The sequence below is a fragment of the Phascolarctos cinereus genome, unplaced genomic scaffold, assembly GCF_003287225.1.
Source record: "Phascolarctos cinereus isolate Bilbo 61053 unplaced genomic scaffold, phaCin_HiC Scaffold_3;HRSCAF=262, whole genome shotgun sequence".
Classification (NCBI taxonomy): Eukaryota; Metazoa; Chordata; class Mammalia; order Diprotodontia; family Phascolarctidae; genus Phascolarctos; species Phascolarctos cinereus.
The window spans coordinates 204,341,293-204,363,910 of NW_027555736.1; the positions used below are offsets into that span (position 1 = coordinate 204,341,293).

Below are 22,618 nucleotides of genomic sequence, written 5' to 3' on the forward strand. Positions count from 1 at the left end.
AGAAAAAGCTGACATTTTATACAATGTTTCATGCCCATGGACTCATCACCTTTGCAAAGGAGTAGGGGATAATTTCCCCCTTATATCTTTTCTTTGGGCCAAGCTTTTTCTGTGTAACTTTGCACATTCATTTTTATTTGTGCTTTCCATTTATATTGTAGTCATTGTCAGAGTGAATTAAGCAGAGTGAGGAAAGCCATATACACACAATGACTCCTAAGAATCTTATACATCATCACATTAAGGAAGAATTTGAGTGCCAAGGTACAGCAACTGTTGTTAGAAGGTAATGGGAAGGAATTTGCAGTGTGGTTTTATTTAAGGCCTGCGTTTTACGCTTCCATGGGTGGAAATCTAGCATCATTTCTTTAAAAAGTGTTCTGAAGCAGACCCATCCTGTGTGTTGTCTTTTTTTGATTGGCTTTATTTTTTTTCTTTTGGAGGTGGAGTTACATATTTTTACCTATCTAAGATGTGGCTAGAATTCTTTTCCTCTGGCTCCAGTAGAGAATGAAAAATCCATTGTCAGTTTTCTGCTTAGCCATCTGCCATGAACTAGCTTTGACTTCTAGACACTTGGTGACAGACTGCTGTAAAGGAACTAGGTATTTAAGACAGGGCACCTAGTTCCATGTCCTTTCCTTGTCAGTAGTTTTGTGTGTGGATATGAGTGGTACAGCTAAGGAAATGAGATAAAAGAATTAGGGTAACTAATTTCAAAATACATTTTAACAAACTGATTTTGGTAATGAGTATATGTTAAGTGAAGAGTAGAGAAACTCATAATCCTTTTCTCTACATATGTAGTTTAGAAGAAAAAAAGGTTATGCTAGACTTAGCATGACAAGATCTGAGCTAGAATCCAGGATAACCTCTTGGAGCCTCAATTTCCCCATTTATAAAATGGGGATTAAAATCTTACTACTTGCCTCACAGTCCTCAGATTGCTGGATGTGATAAATTACTCAAATGATAATGTGTATGTGCTATAGGAAGGTGATCTATCACGGTTAAATATTTTCTTTTGTAGAATTAAACAAGGCACGAGCAAGGGTGGAGAAATGGAATGTAGACCATTCTAAGAATGATCGGGTAGTTCGAGAACTTCGAGCTCAAGTTGATGATCTGACTGAAGCAATAGGTGCAAAGGATTCCCAGCTGGCTGTGCTGAAAGTGAGATTACAGGAAGCTGATCACCTGCTGAATACTCGAACTGAAGCCTTAGAAGCACTACAGAGTGAAAAATCACGGTAGCTTTCAAATTGCAGGAGATGAGAGATCATTCAAGGATAATGTGAAATATTCCAGAAATCTTCTGTTTTAGTTAAATACAACTGATGAATGTCCCAAAGAGGGAAATTTAGTTGTTTTCTAAACTTTCAAAATGCATATTTACTATAATAAGCAGGTTTTCAACCTGGAAATATTTGGTTTGAAAAAAAATAATCCTTAGCTAAGAAATAAAAGCAATTAAGTATCCTAGCTATAGCAAGTCATCCAATATAAGAACATTGCTGTCACATAATTACAGACTTGATGACTGCTTATATTCTGGTGCATTAAAATATTGGCATTGGCTACTAACAAAAGGAAAATACTTCAACATAAAACCTAGTCAAGCCATCATTTTGTTACGGGTTGAAGTGTAAGGAGACACTTTTTAAATTGGTCTACTTAATCACTTAATTATTTAATTCAGTATTTTGATAGCCACTCATGTAAAATAATATGCTTTGCACACAGATGCTTAATAAATGTTTGAATGAATAAATGGATTCTTTCTTTTAGATTACTGCAAGATCACAGTGAAGGGAACAGTATGCAAAATAAAGCTTTGCAAACTCTACAAGAAAGACTGCATGATGCTGAGTCGGCCTTGAAGCGGGAACAGGATAGTTACAAGCAGATGCAGGTTAGAATGGCAGATACTATAAGGGGAATTATTTTTCCAATATCATGTCATTCTGTCTGTACATGTATCTTTTCTAACAGAACTACACAGTGCAGCATTTCAAGAAATACCTTGTTTCTTTAGACAAATAAACCAGACTTTTAACATTTTTAGTATGACAAGTGGGACATTTTTACTTCAGTCTTGTTAAAGTTATAAAGTAAGTGGAATATACATATATATTTGTACATATATATTATATATGTAGTGAGAGTTCACAGTTTCATAGACATTCACAGTTAAATCTGTTAATTTTTAAATTTGTTATTGTTGGTAACTTTAGAATTACAAAAATTAGCTTGATTCTGAAGTTAACAGAATTCATGTTTTGAGACAGTTCATGTGATTTTTTTCAGATTTGATAGATTGTGTATTTCTTGGACTATTGTTTTTGAAATTAATTTTTTTCAATTAATGAAAACTCTTCCTCCAACCTACCTCTCCTCCCTTGAAAAAAGAATGGGGGGAAAAACCCTCTCGTAATAAATATGTGTAGTCAAGCAAAATAAATCCCCCTCATTGGCCATACCTAGAAAAGTGTGTCTTAATCTGCACTCTGAGTCTCTCTCTTCTCAGTAGGTGCTTAGTGAGTCCTTGGGAAGTGTGGTTGGTCATTCTGTTGATCCAAGTTCTTAAATCTTTCAAAATTGTTTTTACAATGTTTACATTATTGTATAAATTATCACTCTGCTTCTGCTCACTTCATTCTACATCAGTTCATGTAAGTCTTCCTAGGTCTCTCTGAAACTGTCCCTTTCTTCATTTCTTATAGCAGAACATCACAGCGCGTTCATATGCTGCGATTTGTTCAGCTGTCCCCCAACTGACTGATATGCATTTTCTTAGTTTGTAGTTCCTTGTCACCAGAAAAAGAGCTACTGTAGATATTTTTGTATGTATGAGTCCTTTTCCTCTATCTTTTGGGAAGTGGTAGCAGTAGTACTGCTGGATTAAAGGGTATGCACTGTTTAATAACTTTTTGGACATAGTCCGTAATGGCTGGATTAGTTCTCATTTCACAGCTTCACCAACAGACAGTGTCTGTTTTCCCAATTACATTTTAATCTGGAGCTGCCATTTAGAGAGTTTTGCCTCCAGGCTGCAAGTTTTGTTTTGGCAAGTTTTGCCAAGTCTGGTTTTGCCAATCTGATGGGTTTGAGGTGGAACCTTAAAGTTGCTTTAATTTCATTTGTGATTTGGAAAATTTTTTCATATGATTATTGAAAACCTAGGTTTCTTAATCCAAAATTTGTCTCTTCATATTCTTTTACTATTTATCAGTTGGGAAATGGCTCTTATTTTTATAAATTTGAATTAGTTCATTGTTTATCTTAGACATGAGACCTTTATGAGGGAAACTTGTAAAGAGTTTTTCCCATTCATGTACTTCTCTTCTAATGTTAACTACCTTGGTTTTGTTTGTGCAAAAGCTTAAGCATTTTATGCTATCCAAGCTGTTGATTTTAACTTCTGTGATCCTTTCTAATCCCTAATTTAGTCATGAGCTCTTCCCCATTTATAGATCTGAAAGTTAATTTATTCCTTGCTCCTCTGATTTATTTATGAATTAATGTAATTAATATATTTATGAAACATTCCTTTTGCCCTTTAATCAAATGCTTAGCTTTAGCTTTGGGGTCATATTTAGAATTTCTAAATTTGCTTCTGTCTTTCTATGAATTTGACATTATGTCTTGCTTTCACATGCTTTGACAGAGCAATTTTTCTCAAGTTTTATGTACCAAAATCCTATTTGCTCTGGTGCGTATGGTGAGTGACTTTGCATTCGTAATGGCCAACTTAAAAAAAAAAAATGATTGGGCCCCCAAATGTGTCAGCATCCTGCTAGGCAGTTTTAAAGTACGTGTGTTTTTTTTAATCTAGCAAATTTTTACTATTTATTTTTTTAATTTAATATTTTATTTTTCCCTAATTACATGTAAAAACAGTTTTTAACATTCATTTTTAAAATTGAGCTCCGAATTCTCTCCCTCTCTCCCCAACCCCCTCATTGAGAAGGCAAGCAATTTGATATGGGTTATAAATGTATGATCGTGTAAAACAAATTTCCTTATTAGTCATGTTGTAAAAGAAAACAGAACAAAATAAACCCAACCAGAATAAAGAAAGTAAAAAATTATGCTTCAATCTGTATTCAGATTCCATCAGTTCTTTCTCTGGGGATGGATAGCATTTTTCTTAAGTCCTTCAGAGTTGTCTTGGATCATTGTATTGCTGAGAATAACTGAGTCATTCACAGTTGATCATCTTACAGCATTGCTGTTACTATGTACAATGTTCTTCTGGTTCTACTCATTTCACTTTGCATCAGTTCATGTAAGTCTCCCCAGGTTTTTCTGAGAGCATCCTTCTCATCATTTCTTTTATGACAATAGTATTCCATCACAATCATATATCACAAGTTGTTCAGCCATTCCCTGATTGATGGACATCCCCTCAATTTCCAATTCTTTGTTGTCAGAAAAAAGTTGCTATAAATATTTAGGCATAGTTCCAAATTGCTGTACATAATGGTTGAATCAGTTCACAACTCCAACAGTACATTAGTGTCTCAATTTTCCCACATCTCCTCCAACATTTATCATTCTCCTTTTCAGTCCCATCAGCCAATCTAATAGGTGTGAGGTAGTACCTCAGTATTGTTTTAATTTGCTTTCCTCTAGTCAGTCGTGATTTAGAACATTTTTTTCATATGGCTATAGATAGCTTTAGTTACTTCATCTGAAAACTTCATATTTTTTGATCATTTGTCAATTGGGGAATAACTTATTTTTATAAATTTGACTCATTTCTTTATATATTTGAGAGATGAGGCCTTTATCAGAGAAACTTGCTTCAAAATTTTTTTCACAGTTATGATTGCTAACTGTATTTCCCTCCATCCTATTTCCCCCCTTTTTATACTATTTTCTCTCTCCTTTCACCCTGTACCCCCTCAAAAGTGTTTTGCTTATGACTTGCCTCTTCCAATCACCTTCACTTCTGTGAACACCATCCCCTTCTGTTATCCCTTCCCCTCCTATTTTGCTGTAGGGCGGGGCTTCTTAAACTTTTTCAACTTGAGACCCCCTTCAGTGCTTCTTAAACTGTGGGTCACGACTGCTATAGGGTAAGATAGATTTCTGTACCCAATTGAGTGTATATGTTGTTCCTTCTTTGAGCCAATTCTGATGAGAATAAGGTTTAAATGTTCATTACCACATCCCCCATCTTCCTATCCACTGTAATAGCCCTTTTTTGCCTCTTGTATGTGAGATAATTTATCCTATTCTACCTCTCACTTTTCCTTCCTCCCAGTGTATTCCTCTTTCTCACCCCTTAATTTTATTTTTAGAACTATCATCCCATTGTATTCAACTCAAACCTGTGTTCTCTGTGTATATATACACTCCTTCCAACTGCCCTAATAATGAGAAAGTTCTTATGAGTTACACGTATTATCTTCCCATGTAGGAATGTAAACAGTTCAACCTTAATAAGTCCCTTATGATTTCTCTTTCTTGTTTACCTTTTCATGCTTGTCTTGACTCTTGTATTTGAAAGTCAGATTTTCTGTTCAGCTCTGGTCTTTTCATCAGGAATACTTTTTTTTCCTCCTCAGTTTTGCTGAGTAGGTGATTCTTGATTTTAATCCTAGCTGTTTTGCTCTCTGGAATACCATATTCCAAGCCCCCCAGTCCTTTAATGTAGAAGCTGCTAAAACTTATGTTATCCTGATTGTGGCTCCATGATACTTGAATTGTTTCTTTCTGGCTGTTTGCAGTATTTTCTCCTTGACCTGAGAGTTCTGAAATTTGGCTATATTATTCCTGGGAGTTTTCATTTGGGGATCTCTTTCAGGAGATGATCAGTGGATTCTTTTGATTTCTAATTTACTCTGGTTCTAGAATAATAGGGCAATTTTCCTTGATAATTTCTTTCTTTCTTTCTTTCCTTTTTTTAGGTAATTGGGGTTAAGTGACTTGCCCAGGGTCACACAGTTAGTAAGTGTCAAGTGTTTGGTCTGAGGCTGGATTTGAACTCAGATCCTCCTGAGTTCAGGGCGGTACTGTATCCACTGCGCCACCTAGCTGCCCCAATAATTTCTTGAAAGATGAAATCTAAGCTCTTTTTTTGATCATGGCTTTCAGGAAGTCTAATAATTTTTAAATTATGTCTCCTGGATCTGTTTTCTAGGTTAGTTGTTTTTCTAATTAGATATTTCACATTGTCTTCTCTTTTTTTCATTCTTTTGGTTTTGTTTTATTGTTTTTTGATGTCTCATAGAGTCATTGGCTTCTACTTGCTCAGTTCTCATTTTTAAGGAATTATTTTCTTCAGTCAGGTTTTGTGCCACTTTTTCTATTTGGCCAATTCTGCTTTTTAAGGAGTTCTTCTCTTCAGTGAATTTTTGTATATTTTTTTCCATTTGGCAAATTCTAGTTTTCAAGGCATTCTTCTCATTGGATTTTTGTACCTCTTTTACTGTTTGGCCTGTTCTGTTTTTTAAGGTGCTGTTTTCTTCAATGTTGTTTTTTTGCCTCCTTTATCATGTTATTGACTCTTTTTTCATGATTTTCTTTCATCACTCTCATTTCTCTTCCCAGTTTTTCTTTTCTGTCTCTTACTTGATTTTTAAAATCCTTTTTGAGCTCCTCCATGGCCTGAGACCAATTCATATTTTTCTTGGAGGCTTTGGATGTAGGAGTTTTGACTTTGCTGTCTTCTGAATATGTTTTGATCTTCCTTGCCACCATGGCAACTTTCTGTGGTCAGAATTTTTTTTGTTTTCCCATTTTCCCAACTTATTTCTTGACTTTTAATTCTTTGCTAAAGTGGGACTCTGCTTCCAGGGTGGAGGGCGCACTCTCCCAAGCTTCAGGGATTTTATGCAGCTGTTTTCAGAGGTCCTTCTCGGGACCTGTAAGTTTTCAGTTTTTCCAAGGTGATGTAATATAAGGAGAGGTGTGTTTACTGCTCTCCTGGCCTGTGTTCTAGTCTGTGAGTGACCACAAGCACTCTTTTCTCCCTTGGGACTATGATGAAAGTCCCTGTTCCATTGTGGCTGCAAGCTGTGATGTGCTAGTGCTCCTCCTCGTCCTGGGACTGCCATCCAGGGCTGGGACCTGGATCTGAGTATGGGCAGATCAACAGAGCCTTGCCCCCAGTACCAGTAAAGAGACCCCTGTAATCTTCTGATCAGCTGTTCAACCCCCTTACTGTTTGTGGACTGAGAACTATGGAAGCAGCTGCTGATTCATTCACTCCCAAGGCGTGCTCCTGGTTTGCTGGGGCCTATTCTGCACTGGCGCAGCCTGCCGTGGACTGTGCTCCATTCTCATTCCAGCGTGACAGACCTTTCCTGACAAACTTGTAAATTATCTTGGACTGAAAAATAGTTTCACCCCATCTGTTTGTGGGTTCTGCCGCTCCAGGATTTATTTTAGAGCGTTATTTAAAAGTCTTTGGAGGAGTTTGGGGGAGAGCTCAGGCAAGTCCCTGCCCTGCCTTCTCTCTGCCATCTGCCATCTTCAAATCTTGTGTGTTTTTTTTTAAAGTGTTCCTTATATTTAAAGATTATTTCGAAGTATCTTACTAAATAGGATTAAATTTTTAAAAGTCATCCATCATTCAAGAAAAAGACTTCTCCACTTATAAATATTACATTATTCTTCTATAAAGCATTCTGGAATACCATCAACTTTAAATTCTCCAATCCATAATTGATCTGTTAAGAAGCAGCTGTATTACCTGTTGTACTAGCACTGAACTTGTAAATGTGTGTAGATCCTTAAATATGTGACTGCAGAATCAAAGCCAAAATGACAGAGTGATGATTGTGTGAACATTTCTTTCAGAGCGAGTTTGCTGCTCACCTCAGTAAAGTAGAAATGGAGCATCAGGATTTGGCAGAAGCGGTCACCGCAGCAGAAAGAAAATACTTAGACGAAAAGAGGAGAGCTGATGAGCTGCAGCAGCAGGCCAGGCTGTCCAAGGCCAGTGTGGAATCCCTTAAACAAGAACTGACTGACTACAAACAAAAAGCTTCTCGCATACTTCAGGTGAGCATAAGAGTTATACTTTTTGCTGTCAACATGTACCAGAAAATTAACTCTGAAAGAATTTGTCTAACATTATTTACTAAGGCAGTGGTGGATTTAGCTTTGAAGTTTAATAGAAGTACTAGAATTGGAGTCTAGAAGCCTTTGGTTCAAATTCTGCTTTGACACCAACTATGTGATACCTTAGTAAGTCCTTTAGCGTCTTTGAGCCTCAGTTTCCCCTTCTGTAAAACAGGGATGATTTACTTCACATTTTGCCATTTTTTTTTTTTAGCTAGGCAGTGGGGTTAAGTGACTTGCCCAGGGTCACACAGCTAGTAAGTGTTATGTCTCTGAGGCCAGATTTGAACTCAGGTCCTCCTGACTTCAGGGCTGGTGCTCTATCCACTGTGCCACCCTAGCTGCCCTATTTTGCCACTCTGAAAGGGTTATAAAAATACTAGTTTGGTACTGCTACATCATATTAAAAAATAATGTGCAGTTTATACGTAGTTTATATTCACATGGTGTTCTAGAGCTTTGCTACATATAGCATGACTCATTTTATCGTGGAAGTTAATAAAAATCATCTTAGGAATTTATTACCAGAAGTCCCAGAACAATTAGATTCCTTCATTTTTCTTTAAATGTTTCCTTGCCATGAACTCCCAAGGATTGTGCTATGTCAAGTTTACATTATTTTTATTGTTATAAATTAGAAGTATACAAACTTCCACGATAAAGAGCTTTGGATATGATTCATATGCAAGATAAAAAATTTTCATTTTTGTCATTTTGATTTTGTTAATAATAAATCTTTTTTGCACATTTAATCATTATCTCTTTTTTTTCCTTTTTAGTCGAAGGAAAAATTGATTAGCAGCTTGAAAGAAGGCTCTGGTTTTGAAGGTCTAGATAGCCATACTGCAAGTACTATGGAATTAGAAGACCTTCGGCATGAGAAAGAGATGCAAAGAGAAGAAATGCAAAAATTGATGGGCCAGCTACAGCGGCTTAGAACTGAGTTACAGGTAACCCTTATGAGGCACGGGCTCCATGATTAAAATAGTAATAGTTTGTAAGATGAATGGTGAATGGTGGCATACATGCTGGGACAAGAACATTCATGAACTAGTCTCTTTGCAGTTCATGGTGATGTCTGAATTTCTGTGCAGAAATTAATCCAGTATAACACATTTTGTGTTCACTAACTGATCAGAGTAATAAAATAACAACAAAACTTCTTTGTGTTTTAAAAATACATTTATTTTTAGCTAGTACTATTTTGGAGGAAGGAGAGAATGCCTATGAAACTGGAAGATCTTTATACCATTTGAGTAGTCTTCAGAATGATTTTAGGGTACGAGAATGATTTTTCATTTGCATAGAACTGTTCTTCTTGCTAAACTGATTTTCTCTAAGTGCCTTTAGGTGTTGATAATATATCACTTTGACGTGTTAGAAGCTCAAAAAAATTTTTTTTTAGGAAATTACATTTAGAATTGCCATTCTAGAACTGAAACTTGTGGCTTTTCTAAAAGTGAGCAGAGTCATATTTATTCATTAATACAGTAGTATCCTTGGTGACGTGTGATGCCAAACACGTAGGATTACAGTGAATGATATTAGCTATCCTTTACTTGCTACATGTTTTTCTTAATAGCCTAGACTATAGGTTACTCTGGGTACAATATTGTATATCTCCTGTTCATCCTGAGTATGCATTTTTGGTAGGTTTTTAAAAATGCTGTAGTTTATTTTAAAAAGTCTTTATACGTGTAGTCAGCTGGGGGACTAACAAATCTACCTTCAGTTTTTTTTTTAATTTGAATAATTTATTAGTTTTTAATTTTCAACATTTACTTCCATAAGATTCTGAGTTTTAAGTTTTCTCCTCCTCTTTCCCTGCTCCCTTCCCCAAGATGGTGTGCAATATGATATAGGCTCTACTTATACATTCATATTGAGCATATTTTCACATTAGTCATGATGTGAAGAAGAATTAGAACCAATGGAAGGAACCACGAGAAAGAAGAATCAAAACAAAACAACAAAAGAAAAGGAGAGCAAATAGTATGCTTCCATCTGCATTCAGATTCCCTAGTATTTTCTCTGGATGTGGGTAGCTTTTTCCATGGTGAATGAACATTTGGTGCTTGCATGCTACTGTGCAGAAAAACAGGAATGAAAACATGGTCCATCCCCTCATTGGATCTTACAGTCTAGTAAAGGAGATGAAGTGTCTAGGAGCAACTCTAAGGTTAAATATGAAAGTGGAATGAAGGATATAAAATTCAGAGAAAGAAGAAGTCACCACTAAGCAAGATTGCAAAAGGCTTATTGGATGAAGTAACATTTGAACTATGGTTTGAAAGGGTAGGGAGTTTGGACAGGTTTAGCTGGAAAAGGAATGATGTAGATGGAGATACTAGTATGAGGAGAGGCATCAAAGCGAGAAATGAACTTTCACAGAATTGGCTGGAGTGTGATGTGTGTGAAGAATAGTGGTATTAAGAGACAAAATGATATCGTGCAAACAGCACTGGATTTGAAATCAGAGGACCTGAGTTCAAATCTTGGCTCTGTTATTTACTGTGTAACTTTGGGGCAAGTCACTTACCCTCTCTGATCCTATTAACACTTCTTTAAAATGATGTGGTTGAGTAGCTCTAATTCTATGATTCTGTGAAAAAGTAGTTAAGAGTTAAATTGGAGCCACACTGAAGGTCCTTGAATGCCAGGCCCCTGTAATTTTATTAGTAGGTTACTGGGCATTCACTGAAGGTTTTTTGAGAGTAACATAATTTGGTTCAACAGTTGTAAGTGCTTACCATAGCAAAGTACTAGACTAGGCATTAAATATGCAGTTTAAAAAATAAATGTTTCTGTCCTGAAGGAGCTTACATTCTGCCTGATAAAAGCTAAGCTCTGGCAGCATCATGAAGTGAAAATTAGGGAAGAAACAGACTGGAGTCAAAAAGAAAGAGAAGATACAAGAAAATTAAAAAGCAATAAAGGGGCCCCAAACTAGAGTCTTGGTTATGAAACAAAGAGAATGGGACAGATATGAAAGATTTTTGTGACTTCATTGGTATTGGAACTCCAGGTGAGGTAATACCTTTTTCCAGTGAGGGCTGGCCTCTTCTCTGCAGCTTAGAGTCTTAAAGAGTTGCCCAAAGCACTGAGAAATTAAGTGACTTTCTAGGATCTCGCCACCAATGTCAGAGGCAGGATTTTCCTTGTCTTCTGGCTTCAAAGCCCACCCTATCTAGTGCACCACTCTATCTATTATGAAAACAGTATTTTATAAATCTAAAGCATTGCATATTGAGAACTGTTGTTGCTAGAGAATTTAGTAATTGACCTTTCTGTACCTTTCACCTTTGGATTATCTACCCACTATTTTTTCTGTATATTTCAAAATTAATTATGCATTTGCTTGCAGTAGAGGATGGTTTGGTGGTGGTGTTATACCTGGCACCTTTACCAAGTGCTTTCCAGGTATCTTTACCTTATGCTTCAAGGAGGTGGCATGGTAGAGTAAAAATAGCACAGGACTTAGAAGGTCCAAGTTTTAATATTGTCTTTTCCACCTAATAGGGTAAATATTTTTTAATTGGAATTAAATTACTGTGATTAGGCAAATGCACATTCATTCCTGATATATAAAATGGAAGTAATATGTACTCTACAGCCTCACAAGTTTACCATGAGTGTCAAATTATTCCATAAGGGTTTATCAGGTATGTTCTTTAGTAGGTGCCAGACACTGTGCTAGATTTAGGGAACCCAGAGACAAAAACAAAACATGCTTTGCCTAAAATGTGGAGTTTACATTCTATTAAAGGTGAGATATACATATATAAATATGTACAAAATAAATACAAAGTACTTTAGTTGGGTTGGGTTTTTACTAGCAGCTGGAAGGGTCAGGCAGGGCATCATTTAGAAGGTGGTCCTTGAGCTGATCTTTGAAAGAAACCAGAGGTTTTTGGAGGTGGGTGAGAAGGTGTTCCACCATGGAGTGCCATTTGTGCAGAGCCATGGAGAAGGGACAGTGGAGTGTTAGGTGCAAGGGAATATCACGAAGGCTAGTTTGGCTGGATGGTGGAATCAGAGTAATGGCTGGTAAGTCTGGGAAGTAGACAGGATTGGGTTGTGAAAGGCTTAAATGCTAAAGAGCTATGTTTGTATTTGGTTCTATGGGTAGTATACTTCAAGGATCCCTGATTGCATCAGTGTAGGGCATCATAAAAATTAGGGCCCTGCAGCCAACTTGGTGGTGTTTCCACATTTAGCTAGGTGGTCTTCAGACAACAGATGTACAGTCCTTTGCCAGGCTGGTGCTCAGAGGCGTCCTGCCAGCTTTTGTGCTTTTTTGGTAGATCCTTCAAGAAACTCGGACACAAAGGGAGGTGTACAGGGCAAGACATAAAGTAATCTTACTCTGAATAGAAGCCTTCCCCCCAAAATTATGTCAAGAAAGCATGCACCCATTATAAATTACTGTCAGGTTTTGTAAAAGTCCCACGGAGGCAGTGCTCTATGGCGTATATTCTGACTAACTTAGTAAATATAAACTATTGTTATTAACTTAATTTGGTTACTTTTTTCTTTTTTAGGACATGGAAAATCAGCAGGTAAGTGAAGCTGAATCTTCAAGAGAACGGCTGCAAGACCTCCAAGAGCAAATGGCTGAACAGAAAGCGGCCAGACAGGAAGTAGAAGCTGAGCTAGAACGTCAGAAGCAGGTGAGCGTTGTCTTGTCAAGACTAGAAGGAAATCTGCCATCTGCTTATTGGGTGTGGGAAACCACCACACAGAACACTTTATTTAAAGTCATGTTTATTTCAGTCTCCAAGACAACATTGATTTTAAAGTCATGACTAAATCTGTAGGTGTAGGAAGCTGTCAAACAGCACATAATTGATCTGATTAGCTGGCCATATTTTCTGTGAATGATTAACAGTTTTTTGATATGCTGGAAAGAGTACCTGATTTGAAGTCAGAGGAGTTGGGTTCAAATCCTGACTCAGCTGCGTGCCATCTTTGTGACCTTGAGCAAGTTGCTTAGCATCTTGGCCTTCAGTTTTCTCATCTGTAAAGTGAAGGGGGTTGGATTTCTAATGTCTTTTTTAGCTTTAAATCTATGATCTTATGAAAAAGGGCTGGAAAGAGCGGACTGGGGTCAGATTGTGGCTGGCTGTGAAATATCATGTATCTTTATGGAGATGACTTCTGAGGCCGTTTTCAGCTCTCAATCTGTAATCCTGAATCTGTCACTATTTTAATACCTCTTCTGTTTGAAGAGGCAAAGCATTGCTGTTAGGACGTAAAAATGCCTGGTGAAAACCTTTTAGAATCAAGAGTGCTCTAAGAGAAACATGCAGTTAATTTAATGGGACAAAGAGATAACTCACACTTAAACTGGGTAAAGAATAGTTTCATTATTGAGTTCTGCATTCTTTACTCAGTCTCCTCATCTGTAGGTTATAGAGCTACATGATCTACTTGATAGAGTGTAAAGTACTTTATTATCATTAAGTGCTTTATTAATGTAAACTCTTCAGAGAGTTTAGGGATCAAAAGCCTCCATTAACTTGAAGCTTTGCTTTATGTAAATCATTGTAAGTGTAAAACCCCTGAGAGCAGTACACTAAATTTGGGCTAAGTTGTTGGCAGTTCCTGTTTTTAATTTATCATACACATTCTACATAATAAAATGTGTATTTTTTATAGCATAGTCTTGCTAACTTATAGTTATTTACATAGCTATTTATATTGTCTACACAAAGCTAAAGAGGATCCCTGGATGCTATACAGAGTCTGTATAACTTGCCTTTGATATGACTACTGTATTTGGAGAACTAGAGTGACAGTGTTCAGATACAGAGGAATTAATTGTTGCATTTGATCAAAGCCAATAAATAACAAACGTTAGCATTTTACTAATCTGGGATGTTGTTAAGGGTAACTACTAAGTAGAATTGTGAAGGAACGGAAAACTATTCATTTAATAATATTTTTAGAGCAAAAAGACAATGTTTTTAGGCAGAACAATTAACTTCAGCAAGAAGATTTTAATTTTTCCAGTTTTAAGAATGCTCATCATTTGTTCTAGAAAATCAGGCTTAGATAGGCACTTCATTGTATAATGATAAAATTCACATGTATAGAGCACTGCAGGGTTTGTAGAATTCTTCCTTGAAAAGAGCCTTGGAAAGCAGGTAGTGTAGGTATTATCCTCATTTTACGGATGAGGAAACTGGGGCTCTAAGGGAGTAAGTGACTTGTCCAGGAGACCACAGATGGTGAGTATCAGAGTCAGGAAACAGGAATTTTTACTTTTCTGTATTAAGCCAAATAACATGTAACATTGGTAGCTTTTTCAAAAGCTTGATATTAAGTCAGTATAGTTTTTATGTATTTTTTGTGTTTCCTGGAAATTGGTATTTTCTTTGTCTTAGCTTGATAAAAGCTTTTGAAGTATTTGTTCCTTTAGGAGTTATTACTTTTAAAACAGTGGTTTCTATTATCACACAATCTAGTTGCCCTTAGGAAGTGAGGTAAAGGTCTCTATATTTCATAAGTAGCAAATGAGAACCACAAAAAACAAGCAAACTACAGAGTACATCACAACCTCTTAGCAGGCAATTCAGTTTATGGGATTATCTGTCCTTTCAGAAATGACATTTTAATTAACTTGGGCAGCTAGCATGTAATTAAACAGCACAGATTCAATTTTTTTGATGATTAGGGATTATCTTTACTTTTTAACCACAGCAGATGGTATACCATTTCCTGTTAAGAGTGCTCTTTAAAGTAAGGGTGGCAGTAAGAGAAAAGTTGAGTTGAATGTACGCTTAGTCCACTTATTCATTTGGCACATTTTATGGACCTGAAACACTTTAGTGTATTGGGATCAAATAGCCTCCTAGGGTTTCTGTATTCCTTTAACTTAAGCAGTGATAACCATAACATGTCTACCTCCCTACAGGCCTATAAAAAAATCAGGTAGATTATTGTTAAGCATTTACGTTGACTATTATCCTTCCTAAGTTACTGTTCTGGTTTCTCCTCTCATTTCTGCACTCCTTTGATTTTTCTATAAAATGAAGGTGTTAAAGTCTGTGATCCATTTTAGCTCTATCCTTTGTTACATGTTTCTCTGACTTCCCCTAGTCTCAACTTTCAGCAGCACTCCCTTTCTTGTATTATCTACATAACTGAAGTATGTAACTTTTGAAACATTATTTGGTTACTCCTTATACGTTTGGGAGTGTTTGAGTAAACTTAGCGTTCTTGGCTACAAAAACATGGAGTAGTTCCATAGTCAAATGGGGTCCTTGCTGACACTAGCAGCTATAGAAAATAATGAAGCTCGTAAAACTGGCTAAGTGAGACAAGAGGGTTTTGGTTTTTCAGTTTGTTTTGTTTTTGTTTTTTCTTGTAACAGTAGAGGTAAAACAAAAAAGGATACAAAATGATCTTTGACAGATAGTCCTAGAAGGAACAATCAAAGAGTCTGGCCTGAAATAATATTTAATTGGTTTTGACATAATCCAGCACTTTAGCTAGTTTCTTAAACAATGTGTTAGAATGAAGTATTTTGGGGGGCAGCGAGGTGGCGCAGTGGATAGAGCACCAGCACTGGAGTCAGGAGGACCTGAGTTCAAATGCGGCCTCAGACACATAACACTTACTAGCTGTGTGACTCTGGGCAAGTCACTTAGCCCCAATTACCTCACCCCACCTACCCCCCCCCAAAAAAGAATGAAATATTTTCTTCTTAATTTGATAACCTCTTTTGTAGTACAGTCATTGAGTTTACCTGATGTTTTGAGTTATCAGTCTTTGGAGCAAGATATTAGTTGTTCAAGTGTTAATTATTTCTATAATAACTGAGCTTCAACAAGAGTGTATTCCAGTTCTTGAAAAGCCTATTAATGTTTCTTATTCATTTTTAAGGAATTCAGTTATACAGAAGAAGAACTCTGTCGAACCAAAAGTATACTACAAAGCAGAATTAAAGATCGAGAAGATGAAATCCAGAAACTCAGGAATCAGGTATTCATCATGCAGTGTTCAAAATTTTTGGAAAAAGTGACAGTGTAGGAAGGTGATCCATTTTAGACTGTGTCTCTTTGGGAAATAATAAAACGATAACAGCGCTCTATTTATTTTTATTTATTTATTTGTTCATTCATTCATTTATTTTGCTTTTAGGCAATTGGGGTTAAGTGACTTGCCCAGGGTCACACAACTAGTAAGTGTCAAGTGTTTGGTCTGAGGCCGGATTTGAACTCAGGTCCTCCTGATTTCAGGGCTGGTGCTCTATCCACCGCGCCACCTAGCTGCCCCCTTTATTTATTTATTTTTGTTTTACAGTGCTTTATTTTAATTTGAGCTCTGTTTTCAAGAATGGAAAGGTGAACCAAGAGCTATTACCAACCTTGTGGGGGCCTAACTATAGATTCGTGGAATTCATTGAAAGGGACTTTAGAGGTCTAGATTAGTCCTCTCATTTTACTGATGGTGAAACAAGCCAGGGAGATTTAAGTGTCTTACTTGAGGTTACGTAGAGTCAGAGCCCAAGACTGCATATTCTATATTTTCTGGCTTGTTTTGGTACGGGTGTTTTGTTGTCATTGGGCCTTGTGTGAAGTAGACACTCAAAACATTTGCATTGCATTGAAAGTGAATTTGGTCAGGTATGCTTGGAATACATATACATTATTCCAGTGTGCAAAACATAGTTTTCAGTGGTGGTGATTGCTGTTAACAGTGTTCTCTAAGCCCATAGCTAAATGAATGTATAAACCTCCCTGCTAAAGACTCTTTGGTCTGTCTCAATGTCACGAAGGACCAGTAGATTTACTTATTCCATTGTCTTGTAGCTACACTTAACCTTTAGTTTTATTCATTTGTTTTTTCATTTAAAAAAATTTTATTTATTTATTTATATTGATTAATCAACAATCACTTCCATAAGCTTTTGAGTTTTAAATTTTTCTCCCCTTCCCTCCCCAGGACGGCACGCAATCTAATATAGGCTATACATATACATTCCTATTAAACATATTTTCACATTAGTGATGTTGTAAGGAAGAATTAGAACCAATAGGAGGAACCACCAGAAAGAGGAAACAAAACAGAATAGAAGGAAAAAAAGAGTAAATTGTATGCTTCTATCTGCATTCAAACTCCATAGTTTTTTCTCTGGATATGGGTAGCATTTTCCATCGTGAGACCTTTGGAGATGTCTTAGACCTTGCATTGCTGAGAAGGGCTAAGTCTGTCAGAGTTAGTCATTGTACAGCATGGCTATTGCTGTGTACAACACTCCCCTGGTTCTGCTCACTTCACTCAGCAACAGTCCATACAAGTCTTTTCAGGTTTTTCTCAAGTCTGCCTGTTCATCATTTCATATAGCACAATAGTATTCCATTACATTCATATACCACAACTTCTTTAGCCATTCCCGAATCGATAACAATCACCTCAATTTCTAATTCTTGGCTACCACAAAAAGAGCCGCTATAAATATTTTTGTGCATGTGGGTCCTTTTCCCGTTTTTATAATCTCTTTGGGATGTAGCTCTTGAAATGCTATTACTGGGTCAAAGGCTATGCACATTTTTATAGCCCTTTGGGCTTAGTTCTAAATTGCTCTCCAAAATGGTTGGATCATTTCACAACACCACCAACAATGCATGAGTGTTCCAGTTTTCCCACATCTTCTCCAACATTTGTCATTTTCCTTTAACCTTTACTTTTAATTAGATGATATATAAAGACACGTGTATCAGTGACTCGTGCTGTTTTCAGAATTTTTTCTAAAGACATATTTAATTCTTTGGTACTCCACTTAGGCATGGAGCTTGTTTTTTTGATGAACCATAGAAAATCAAATGGTCTTAAATTTTGACTGAAGTATCTATCCTTAGATAATTATGAAGAGTAATTTTAGACTAGGGAAACTAAGAATATAATTCACATTACTACATAACTAACCGTTACAGTATATGGTTATACAGTCTTGGTAAATATAGAACATTTAACTGAACTCTTTCGCCATCTTCTTCCCTTGTCAGTTCTCTGGAGGTGCAGAAAGAAGGGAGAATCAGAGGTTATATGTAAACCAAAAATAGGATCAGCCCTGCTAAATTCATTTTTTTCATTCCACTTATGTATTAAAAGTGCCCCTTGCTAGATGCTAGATAACCAAGAGTTATAGTAGGATTTTTGGTAACAGTTATAAGTCTTAAATATGATAGAGAGAATTTTTCCTTATAGAAGAAAGTATTAATCAAAAAATGTAGTCTATTGAAACCTTACAAATAACCACCACCTAGAGTGATCAATGATTTATGTTTTATGAAAAAAGTTTTGGAGGAAAAAACTTATTAGACTAAGTCATACTTAGTGTCTGCAAGACTGACTTAAAATAGATTGGTTATGAAATTATTTAAAAATCTTAAAAACTGTTCTTGCTGTAAGCAAATAGACTTTCATTTGTTGTGTTAACAGCTATCAATGTGCTTGGTCCTATGCTAGGTGATATGGGAGGGAGACACAAAAATAATATAAGGTACCCTTGCCCTTCAGATTAGGGAGGCAAGATTCATTTGCATAAAACAAAGATTATCATTCAGTACCTGTTAAGTGCCAAGATTTGTGGTAGGTGAAAGAAATTTAAAGAAGTAATGCATGTGTGGGCTGAGAAAGGCTTCATCAGGATTTAGGAATTGATTTGGACCCTGAAAGGTGGGTAGGATTTGGATAGGTGACAATTTAAGTGAATAGGGCATTCTCAGCTGGGGGAAATATAAACACAACCATTTAAGAAAAAGACCACCAACCTAACAAAAGACATGTGGTAGGAAGTAGTGGAAAAAGGATTAAGTGGAAATGGTTGGTCTTAAACCATGGAAGGTTTTAAGTGCCAACAAAATTTTCTTTTTATTTTGTAAGCAGTGAGTAATCATTGTGCATTTTTTAAACTAGGAATGTTAGAATCCAGCTAGAGAATTAACTTTAGTTTTGACTTATAGGCTCTTAATTATATGATTTGTATAGTATGGAATTGTGACTTATTTCGTGAACTGACTGAAATATTCAGACACCTTTTTTGACTTTCAGCTCACAAACAAAACTCTAAGCAATAGCAGTCAATCAGAGCTAGAAAACAGACTTCATCAGCTGACTGAGACACTGATTCAGAAGCAAACTATGCTGGAGAATCTTAGCACCGAAAAGAACTCTCTTGTTTATCAGCTGGAGCGGCTTGAGCAACAGATAAAGTCTGTCCCTGGGCATAGTAATGGACCTTCTATTAATATGTCTGGAATTGAAGGTGTTGAAGGTAATTGGAAGAAGAATCCTGAAAGGTTGTACAATTTAGAGAATCTAGCTTTATGCTGTATCTTACTGACCTTAATTCTTCACATTAGGAAGCATTTTTTATTTTGTCTAACTACAGTAAGTAGTTTGACTAATGATGAATTAGATAATAAATAGTTTCAGGAGGAGAAATTAAAGAAATTAGTATCTTATCTGGGGAAAGGGAGGCTACAGTTGTCTTACATTATGAAGAATTATTAATAGAAGGCTGTGTATCATAGTTAAGCTTAGTGGGTACTAACATTCAAGCTTAAAAGCAAGAGTTGCTTTAGTAATCTACCTATGAATAATGGAGAGCTTTTGAACTAAATTCTCATACATAGATCTGCTCTCTTAAATTCTGATAAATATCATAGTTCAAAAATAAAAGCCAAAGATAATTGATAGTATTAACCAACACAAACATTTCTTTCAAAATATCTTATTTAAATGCTGCAAATTAGTGATTCAGTATTGCCATTAGTCCTTTGGCTTAGACCTTGAGAGTCTTCATGTAGATGAGTAGTAATAAAGGTAGAGACAGTTCTTTTTAGTAAAAAAAAAAAAGGCTACAAATAGAACTGTGTAATAACTGGCTGTTCTTTTTTTTTTTTAAGGAACCCGTGTACGAAATGTTCCTGTTCTTTTCAGTGATTCAGAAGCCAACATGGCAGGAATGTATGGTAGAGTACGGAAAGCTGCCAGTACTATCGACCAGTTTAGGTAAGAGGAGATGCCAAAGAACTAGTACTTGTAATTTAGGGTTGAGATCCACAAATTATTCTGAAAAGTCTTCCCAGTCATGGAGAGTAAAGCACATCATTTTGCAGAGTTTTGCATAGTTTTAATAGTGACATTTGTCGTGCTCATTTTAAGAAAGTGGACACGGGACTTACTTTACATATTCCCAGAATAGTGTCACTGAAACGTGAACTTTTAATGGAACATGATTAAACCTGGCTTTTCTTTCTTTTCTTTTCTTTTTTTTTTTTTAAAGCTAGGCAGTGGGGTTAAGTGACTTGCCCAGGGTCACACAGCTAGTAAGTGTTATGTGTCTGAGGCCGGATTTGAACTCAGGTCCTCCTGAATCCAGGGCCAGTGCTGTATCCACTTCGCCACCTAGCTGCCCCGTAGCTTTCCTTTCTATAAATTATATTATCACTTAGTCTTTTTAATTGAGAAAAAGACTCTATTTGTCCTGTATTTTACTAGACTAATGGAACAAATTTTATTTTAAACAAGTAATAATTTAATTTTAGTACAAATTTTAACATTTTTGTAAATAAAAGCAAACTTACATTTATCGTTAAAAGGAAATGTGTTCACATAATCTTTATGTAACCTGAAGAGTTGAATATTGGGGACCTGTTAACTTGTACTTGCTACACTTTACGTCAGTACTCCATAATTTAAATATGAAAGTCTAATGCATTGAAGTCCTATCTCATGTTCAAGGCCCAGCTCAGATGCCTCCCCTTTATGATGATGGTGGGAGAAGGCAGATCTGCTAACTGCTCATTTTGGTGGAGAGTAAAATGGTGCAAAGAAGTGGGGGAGGAGGGGAGTTTTCTTGACCGGTGCCATTTTTGCCTTAGTTTCTGTTCTGTCGTACCCTCTAGAAGTGAGGGATTCTAATCAAAAGTCTCCAAGAAACAGAGTAGTTTCATGAAAATAGTAGTGACCTCAAGGTCAGAAGACCTGGGTTCAAATTAGGTTCTGCCACTTATTAGCTGTATGACTTTGAAGAAGATCCTGTGCCTCGTGGCTCCAGTTTCTTCCTTCATCCATAAAGTTGGGAGAGTGTTGGTTGTGCTTCTTCCCTCCCAAGGCTGTTGAGAATCAAAGGAGATGATGCCTGTAAGGCTCTTTGTTAGTGTAAAACTCCATGTTAACTGCTGCCATGACAACTTCTCATCAGGGTCACAGATGGCACTTCTTGGGTGGGGTTCAGTTGCATCCCACCCAGCTTTGTTGTTAGTCTCTTTTTTATTTCTAGGAGAAAAATTGAATGGTAGAAATTTTTATTGAGTCAGGCTAGCCTCGTGTTGATGTAACCATAGGGGTGAGAATCACAGAATGTCAGTGCTGGACAGACCTTAGAAATCATCTGGTTCAACCCCCTCGATTTGCAGATGAAGAAACCGAGGCCCAGAGAGGTAAAGTGGCTTGCTCGGTGTCATACAACCAGTAAGTGGAAGAATTGGGCCTTGATCCTAAGTCCAGCACATCTACCTTCTACCTATTCTGGGCTTTCTCCAGTTGGGGTTTTGTCTTTGTAGCAGGGGACAGAGCTTTTAACTATGACAACTAAACCATAGTTATTCCCCTTAAAGATGACAGCGATAAGTAGCTTACATTTGTGTGCTGCTTTGCTGTTTCCTTACTGAAGAGCTGTACATACACTATCTTGTTTGATCTTCCCAGCAGTCCTGTGACACAATGCAGTTTTTCTGATGAGGAAAAAGGCTTAGAGGTAAAGGGACTTGGCCGTGGTCATACAGTTAGTAAGTGGCAGACTTTGTGGCTTTAAGACCAGTGTTCTTTTCAGCACTTACAACTATGAATTATTGCTGGAATAGTTATTCTAGGTTAAACGGTCTACTCTGAGTTTTTAGAAAAGAAATTGTACTAGGTGGTGTGCCACTTGAATAATAAATATGGCTGGGGTAGAATAAGACTGTTACCAGTCAAGGGAAACTTTCCTATAGAGTTTTAATTATCTTTTATGTCTGCACAGCATCCGTCTGGGAATCTTTCTTCGAAGATACCCCATTGCAAGAATATTTGTAATTATATATATGGTGAGTAAGCTCCACTGGGGAGCTGTACTTGGTCTCTTGGCTAGTTTTTTTTCTAGCTCCAAGTGTTAACTGACAGGCTAATAAAGTGTCAAATTAGTTTAGGAGAGTCATGACTTGAATTTTTTTTAAAGTATGCCATGAGAGGACTGGTGAAGTAATGACAATATTGTAGACGTGAAGTTTTTATCTGGGTCTCAGGTGACTTAAATTTCTGTGCAGCTTAATGTAACCTTTTATTTTTAAACTTGCCATATTAAAAAGTACCATACTGCATTAAAAATGGTTTTTCCTTCAAGCTTCATTAACAAATTTGTTTTAGGAGTTTGAGATACTCCTTTATCTGTTTTGAGTGTGTGTTGATTACAAAGATTAGTTAATTACATAGATGGGTATAAAAGTCATTGAGTTAAATTATGTGTAAGGTAAATTTGTTGCCCAAGCAA

The 22,618-nt window shown here is 36.5% G+C and overlaps 1 protein-coding gene across 1 annotated transcript in view; it reads left to right on the forward strand.

Moving 5' to 3' along the window:
• The window catches only part of GOLGA5 (golgin A5), a 32,792-nt gene that overhangs the window by 8,629 nt on the left and 1,545 nt on the right, over positions 1 to 22,618 (forward strand). The window contains exons 4-12 of the mRNA XM_021000296.2: positions 1,031 to 1,250; positions 1,789 to 1,912; positions 7,810 to 8,013; positions 8,853 to 9,023; positions 12,615 to 12,743; positions 15,961 to 16,059; positions 19,135 to 19,357; positions 19,992 to 20,097; positions 22,112 to 22,175. Coding sequence (XP_020855955.1) covers positions 1,031 to 1,250; positions 1,789 to 1,912; positions 7,810 to 8,013; positions 8,853 to 9,023; positions 12,615 to 12,743; positions 15,961 to 16,059; positions 19,135 to 19,357; positions 19,992 to 20,097; positions 22,112 to 22,175 — 1,340 coding nt within the window. The remainder of the gene's footprint in view (positions 1 to 1,030; positions 1,251 to 1,788; positions 1,913 to 7,809; positions 8,014 to 8,852; positions 9,024 to 12,614; positions 12,744 to 15,960; positions 16,060 to 19,134; positions 19,358 to 19,991; positions 20,098 to 22,111; positions 22,176 to 22,618) is intronic.